Source organism: Carlito syrichta, unplaced genomic scaffold (genome assembly GCF_000164805.1).
Source record: "Carlito syrichta isolate Samal-C Ts95f unplaced genomic scaffold, Tarsius_syrichta-2.0.1 Scaffold309812, whole genome shotgun sequence".
Classification (NCBI taxonomy): domain Eukaryota; kingdom Metazoa; phylum Chordata; class Mammalia; order Primates; family Tarsiidae; genus Carlito; species Carlito syrichta.
The window spans coordinates 314,016-322,042 of record NW_007253908.1 but is presented as its reverse complement, the minus strand read 5'-3'; the positions used below and the strand labels follow the sequence as shown (position 1 = coordinate 322,042).

General features: G+C 39.4%; 1 protein-coding gene across 2 annotated transcripts in view; it reads left to right on the top strand.

Moving 5' to 3' along the window:
• The window catches only part of BDP1 (B double prime 1, subunit of RNA polymerase III transcription initiation factor IIIB), a 94,326-nt gene that overhangs the window by 26,362 nt on the left and 59,937 nt on the right, over positions 1-8,027 (top strand). For both annotated transcript variants that reach the window (XM_008067883.2, XM_021717500.1), the window contains exons 10-12: positions 551-832; positions 3,107-3,254; positions 7,134-7,292. In XM_008067883.2, coding sequence (XP_008066074.1) covers positions 551-832; positions 3,107-3,254; positions 7,134-7,292 — 589 coding nt within the window. The remainder of the gene's footprint in view (positions 1-550; positions 833-3,106; positions 3,255-7,133; positions 7,293-8,027) is intronic.

Below are 8,027 nucleotides of genomic sequence, written 5' to 3'. Positions count from 1 at the left end.
TTTTTTTAGTTGGAGTCTCACTCTGTCACCCAAGCTGGAGTGCAGTGGCCTGCTCATAGCCATGGCAGCCTTGACTTGCTGGGCTCAGGTGATCCTTCTGCCTCAGCCTTCCAAGTAGCTGGAACTACAGGCATGTGCCACCACACCTGTCTAATTTTTTGATTTATTGTAGAGATGAGGTCTCACCAAGTTGCCCATGCTGGTCTCCAACCCATGGGCTCAGGCAGTCCTCTCACCTCAGCGTCCCAGAGTGCTGGGATTATACGTGTGAGCCTCCATGCCCAGACCCACTTGAGTTTTTAATGCTGCAATATGTTTTGAAATTTTTCACATTACTACATGTAAACTTACCTTGTTATTGATTGCATGGATTTTTATAGCATGAATGTGTTATAACCTATTTAATCATTTCTTATTAGTCATTTTACGTTGTCAATTTTTTTGCTTATACAGATCAGTACTACAGAGGACAGTAGTATTTATCGTCTTTATCTTTACACATTTTTCTGTAGGTTGTCTATATCTTTATAACCATTTCTCTGCTTTTCAGTGAAAAAAATTGCCTGTGAAGGAGTGAATGATGATCCTGATGAGTCTGTGAGTAGTAGAATCTCAGACACAGAAATATCTCAGAAGGATGCTCAGACCGTGGAAGAAGAAGAGTCTCTGACTTTATCAGGGCAGGATTCAGAACAGGTTGTATTAGAACAAGGCCTAAATCAAAACAAAAGGAGAAGTAAAAATCAAGATGAAGCTAATCAACAGGAAGTAAACGGTGTTTTAGGAAATGCCACTGTTCACTTGGGCCCTTCTAAAGGAGAAAAACACAAGAGTAAGTTTCTTCCCTATTTTAACGACCTCTATATTACTTTAGAAGACATGTATAGTAATATGGTATGTAACTTAAATACTCTCCTTCTTGATAGCAGCAATTAGTATTGCTTATTAGTTGGTTCTGTACTCATGGTACTGTGTTAAATCCTTTCATTTTTAATTATAAGAAAGAAATTTATTGTTAAAAAAAATTAACCAAAATTAAAGCGAGGAGATATGTCTTTTAAGTTTATTTCTACAATGTATCACCTCTTGTGTATTTCCATTAACAATGATTATAAATCCGATGTATATTTAAATATATGTTGCTTATATCTATTAACAAATGACAAGTTTTCATGTTATAACTGTATAGAGCACCTCTGAGAACCTACAGTGGATTGTTTAGTTTTGTAAAAGAGCTAGTAAAATAAATATTTCTTCCACTTTCTTTTTTACTTTTAGAATACAAACATATTAACTGAGTTGCTAGGGGATGAGGACTCAGAGTTTAGGATAAGGGGAATCTTGCCTTTCTTTACGAGTTCATATATAGATTTTTTTTTTTTTTTTTGAATTAGAGTCTCACTTTGTTGCCCAGGCTGAAGTGCAGTGGCACACTCATGGCCATTGCAGACTCGACCAGCTGGGCTCAAGTGATCCTTCTGCCTCAGTCTTCCTAGTATCCGGAACATAAGTGCATACTACCGTACCTGGCTAATTTTTTGATTTATTGTAGAGATGAGGTCTCACCAAATTGCCCTGGCTGGTTCGAACCCCTGGATTTGGACAATCCTCTTGCCTCCACCTTCCAAAGTGCTAGGATTACAAGCATGAGGCACTGCGCCCAACCTATATATAGATTATTTAAAGCAAATAATCAAGTAAAGAGAAGAGGAAAAGGTAGTAGCAGACCAGAACAACCTTTCTGTAGACTTTACATTTTGTGTAGTTCAGCTTCACCAGTATATTTTAATAAATGAGTTCTGGTAGTTAACATAGTATGATTTATAGGCATCCCAGTGTTATACTCTTTTGTCTCTTACTATTACAGTCATTACATGTGGAATAGACTAGCTTAATGATTCAAAATTCAGATTATAGAAATCAAACAGACTTTGCTTTAAATTCTAACTTTTTTATTTGCTGTTGTATTGGGAGAGTCATTTAAGATCTCTGAACTCAGATGGTTCTTCTCTATGGTGGAGTTAATATTATTATTTTTAATAGGATTGTTTCCAGTATTAAATGAGTTAATGCATCTGATGGATTTAAGAGTTCCTGCCACTTAGCAAGTTCTCAGTAAATGATAGCTATTACTTTGTTATTAAGTATTACACTTCTGAAATAGGAAAAGAGTAGCCAAACCCACTTTTAGTTTCCTTACTTGACATATAAAGTAAGTCAACTTAACCACTTAAAATTTAAGTAAGACAAAAGGAAGATGATACAAACTGCCTAGGAAGGTTGAGCTGATCATATAAGTTGATTAAATTTTCACTATTATCTGAAGATAAGATACGTCTTACAAATAGGAATGGATTAATGTTTTGTAGGAAAAGACAATGTTATATGTATATTTCTTGGTGCTTTTTAAAAAAAATTTAATTTTGTTTTTTGAGTTGGAGTCTCACTCCTTTGCCCAGGTTGGAGTGCAGTGGCATACACGCTCACGGCCAACCCTGCATCGACCTGGGCTCCAGCGGTCCTTCTGCCTTAGCCTTCCAAGTAGCCAGAATTACAGTCATGCACTACCACACCCAGCTATTTTTTATTTTATTGTAGAGACAAGGTCTTGCCAGGTTGCCAAGGCTAGTCTCAAACCTGCAGGCTCAGGCAATCCACTCTCCTTGACCTCCCAAAATGCTGAGATCACAGGCTAAGCCACCGAACCTGGCCTTCCTTGGTGCTTTCAGAAAAATAGATGTTTTTTGCTGTCATTTTAAAAAAAGTTTTATTTATTTATTTATTTTTGAGTTGGAGTCTCACTCTGTCACCCAGACTGGAGTGCAGTGGCTGCTCCTGGCCACTGCAGCCTTGACCTGCTGGGCTCCGGTGATCCTTCCGCCTCAATCTTCCAAGTAGCTGGGACTACAGGTGTGTGCTACCACGCCCGGCTCATTTTTGATTTATTGTAGAGATGAGGTCTCACCAAGTTGCCCAGGTGGGTCTTGAACCCTCAGGCTCAGGCAATCCACTCACCTCAGCCTCCCAAAGGTGCGAGCTTACAGGCTGAGCCACTGAGCCCGGCTGCTATCATTTTTTAAGAATAGCATGCATTTTATTTTCACAGATAAATGTCAGCCTATAAGCACTGAGGTAAATGAAGATGAATGCAGTAAGGAACAGAAGCTTTCCTGCGTACAAAATATTGGTGATATTGTGGTTGTTACCAACAATGAAAAATCTGAGAAGCGAACAGACCCTATCCTTTCATCAAGGTATTTTCTGTCTTTTCTGGCTTTGTCTACATTTTCTCTTGATTACTGACACATGTCAAAGTTTCCAACTGTAATTATGGATTTGCCTGATTTTCCAGTTCTATTTGGCTTTGCTTCATGTATTTTGAAGCTCTGTTAAGTGTGTGCATGTCTAAGACTGTTGTATCTTTTTGGTGAAATCTCCTTTGTCATTGTGTACTATCCTGGTGTTGCTTTTGGTTCTGATGTTTACTCTGCCACCATGGCTTTCTTTTGATTAGTGTTTGCATAGGTTTATCATTTTCTGTAGTCGTTTTCTCTTTTATCTTTGATTTTCATTAGTTTGAAGATGGTGTGTCCTGCTGTGTGTGTGTGCTTTAAAATTTTATTATTTATTTATCATTATTAAAAACGCATAAGATCTACTGCCAACACGTTTTAAGTGTACTGCACACTGTTGTGAACAGTGTTATATAGCGGATCTCTGGAATTTTAAAATCTTACATGACTGTAACTCTATCCCATTGAACAGCAGTTCTTATTTCCTCCTCCCCTCTCCCCCTTCAGCTGCCACTCAGCTTTCTGTTTCTGTGAGTTTGACTACTTTAGATACCTTGTATATATAAGAGGAGTCATGCATATTTTCCTTCTGTGACTGGCTTATTTCACTTTGTGTAATGTCCTCAAGTTTTACACTCAGCATATGACCCAATTTCCTTTTTTTTATGGCTAAATAATATTCCATTGTATGTGTACACTGCATTTTCTGTTTTCTTTATCCATTCATTGGTCGAAGAACGATTGCGTTAATCCTGTCTCCTTTTTCTTTTTTTGAGCTGGGGTCTGTTTCCCAGGCTGGAGTACAGAGGCATGATCATGACTACTGTAGCTTCAACCTCTTGGGCTCAGGAGATCCTTCTACCTCAGAGCCTCCTAAGTAGCTAGAACTATAGGCGTGTACCACCACACTTGGCTAATTTTCTTGCTGTGTTGCCCAGGCTGGTCTTGAACTTCTGGCTTCAAGCAATCCTCCTGCCTCAGCCTCCTGATGTTGGGATTATAGACATGCTCCACCATGCCTGGCCCAGATTCTGTCTCTTGGCTGTTGTGAATAATGCTTTACTGAACATGGGAGTTAAATATCTCTTTGAGATCCTGATTTCAGTTTTTTTGGATAAATACCCAGAAGTGAAATTACTGAATATGGTATTTCTATTTTTCATTTTTTGAGGAACCTCCCTACTGTTTTCAATAGCAGTATACCAGTTCGCATTTCCACCAACGTTGTATGAGTTCCAGTTTTTCTGCATCCTTACCAATACTTGTTATACTTGTTATCTTTTATTGATAATGGCTATCCTCAGGAGGATTGCTTGAGCCTAGGAGTTTGAAACCAGCCTGGGCAACATAGTGAGACATTACCTCTACAAAAAGTCAAAAGGTTAGCTAGATGTGGTGGTGCACATCTGTAGTCCCAGCTACTCGGAAGGCTGAGGTAGAAGGATAGCCTGAGCCCAGCAGGTCGAGACCATGATTGTGCCACTGCACTCCAGTTTGAGCAACAGAATGAGACCCTGACTCCAAAAAAATAATAATGATATTGACCATTCTAACAGGTAGAAGGTAATATCTCGTGGTTGTTTGATTTGCGTTTTCCCATTGATTAGTGAGGTCAAATATTTTTTCATATACCTGTTAGCCATTTATATTATTTCTTCTTTGGAGAAATGTCTATTCAAGTTTTTTTGCCCATTTTTAAATTGGGTTATTCCTTTTTTTGTGAGTTGTGAGTATTATATGTTTCAGATATTAACCCCTTATCAGATACATGGTTCACATGTTTTCTCCCATTCTGTGGGTTACCTTTTCACTCTGCTTGTTTCCTTTGCTATACAGAGAAGCTTTTTAGTTTGATGTAGCCCTGCTTGTCTAATTTTGCTTTTGTTGTCTGTGTTTTTCGTGTCGTGACTTTTTCTAATTTAAGGGAAAACAACTCTGTAATCACTGTTAAATTGGTTTTGGAAAACAGAGAGTTGGTTCTGTAACTGTCATATACACAAGAGCAAAGAGTCAAGAGTGGAAGGTCAGTTTTGAAAAACACCGCAGGGAATGTATTAAGACTTACCTTAAAGCTAGAGTAATTAAAGCAGTGTGGTATTGGTACAGGGATAGACAAATTGATTCAGTGAAAGTTTAGGAAAAGACTTGTAGGAGTCTGTTATATGACAAAGGTAGCTTTAGATATCAGTGGACAAAGATTGAACCAAGTATTCATTAGATTGTATTGAGGCTTGAAAAATAGGAACCCATTTTACCCTATCCACTAACTTTTTTTTTTTTTTTTTTTTGAGTTGGAGTCTCACTGTCGCCCAGACTGGAGTGCAATGGCCGTTCCTGGCCACCGCAGCCTCGACCAGCTGGGCTCCGGCGATCCTTCCGCCTCAGCCTTCCAAGTAGCCAGAATCACAGGCATGCGCTACCACGCCCGGTTGATTTTTTGATTTATTGTAGAGATGAGGTCTTGCTGCCCAGGCGGATCTCGAACCCGCGGGCTCAGGCAATCCACTCACCTCAGCCTCCCAAAGGCACGGGATTACAGGCTGAGCCACCGAGCCCGGCTTCCACTAACTTCTTGTTGGATTGAAAAAGACATGTATTAAACAAATCTTTACAACTTTTAGAAGAAATTTAGAAAAATTGTGGTGTCAAGAATTTATTGAGACATAGAAAGCACAGACTTTGAAAGATAAGACTGAGGTCTGGTTTAGTAGCTCATGGCACTTTGGAAGGCTAAGGAGGGAGGATCACCCGGAGCCAGGAGTTGGAGATTAGCCTGTACAACAGAACAAGACACCGTTTCTGCAAAAAATAAAATTATTTTTAAAAGATAAGATTGCTAAGTTTGACTGCAGTAAAATTAGATACTTTTGTTAACAAAGACTCCATTAAAAAAAAGTAAAGGGCAAGTTACTGATTCGGAGGTTTTATGTGTAACATCTAGCCAGTAAAATATAGAGAACTCTTGTTGATATAGTTAGGGAAAAAAACACCCAGTAGAAAAAAAAGGATGGCTATATGTGATTATGCATTGAAATGGTACTTGTTAGTGCATGACCTTCAGTTATATTGTCAGTAGAAATTTTCTTTTTTTTTGGAGTTGGAGTCTCACTCTCACCCAGGCTGGAGTGCAGTGGCATGCTCACAGCCACTGCAGCCTTGACCTGCTGGGCTCAGGCGATCCTTCTGCCTCAGCCTTCCAAGTAGCTGGAACTACAGGCATGTACCATCATGCCTGGCTAATTTTTTTTTATTTATTGTACAGATGAGGGCTCACCAAGCTGCCCAGGCTGATCTCGAACTCGTGGGCTCAGGCAGTACTCTCACCTCGGCCTCTCAAAGTGTGTGAGCCATTGTGCCCAGCCAGCTGAAATATTTAATATAGTAGTTCTCACTTTGCATAGGACAGTGTGAACTGCAGTTGAGCTTACTGGAACTGTGTCCTCATTTTATGTGGTTTTTGCTTACCAACCACAATACCATGCAAAGCAAGGACTGCCTAGATAAAATTTTAAGAAAATTAATTCCTAAGTATTGCTATGATTTTTATACATGTATTTGATTTGTGAACCTCATTTAACAATTTTTCATTTTGAAACTTCTGGAACTCTTTCCTAGGCCTGTAAACTTGTGACTGCTACTTTTTCTGAAGGTATAGTTCTTTATAACATGATGCAAGAAGCATAATAGAAAAGCCAACATAACAGTTTTGATTATTCCATCATATGAAGCATTATTCCAAAGTGGTATTTTTGTGTATTTAAAAAAATCTTTTAAATAATTAGTATAAAATTATATATTACTAGGAATTTTTTTCTTCCCGATGTATTTTCATTTCCTTAGTAAGCAACGTGATGCCATGCCAGTATCAATTGAGTCTTCAGAATCAAGCACTCCAGATTTGCCTTCATTGGAAGTTGGAAGTAGAGCACTGTGTGAGGAGAATAATGCCAAGAGTAGTTGTACAGAAGAAAGAAATGTTGACTTAAAGAAGAAATCATTGTAAGTATTTTGCATGGTAGGATTTATTTATTTATTCCAAAATTTTGATAAAGTTTTTTTTTTTGAGTCAGAGTCTTGCTCTGTTGCACAGGCTGGAAATGTAGTGGAGTCACAGCTAGGGTGGTCTTGACCTCCTGTGCTCAGATGAGCCTTCCGCCTTAGCCTCTTGAGTAGACTGCGAGTGCACACCACCACACCTGGCTGATTTTTAATTTTTTTTTTTTTTTTGTAGAAACAAGGTCTTGTGGAATTGCTTAGGCTGATCTTGAACTTTTGGACTCAACCAATCCTCCCGCCTTGGCCTTCCAAAGTGCTAAGATGACAGGCATGAGCCACTGTGTCTGTCCTTCTGTCTTTTCTTTTTTTTTTTGAGTTGGAGTCTAACTCTGTCGCCAGGCTGGAGTGCAGTGGCACGCTTACGGCCACTGCGGCCTTGACCTGCTGGGCTCAGGCGATCCTTCTGCCTCAGCCTTCCAAATAGCTGAAACTAAAGGCACAAACCCACCACACTGGCTAATTTTTAAAAAATTTATTGCAGAGATGAGATCTCATCAAGTTGCCCAGGCTGATCTCGATTCCCTGGAGTCAGGCAGTCCTCTCGCCTCGGCCTCGCAAAGTGCTGGGATTACAGGCTTGAGCCGCCACACCTGACTCTTTCTGTCTTTTCTTTCTTTTTTTTTTTTTTCTTCTTTGAGTCGGGGTCTCACGCTGTCGCCCAGACTGGAGTGCAGTGGC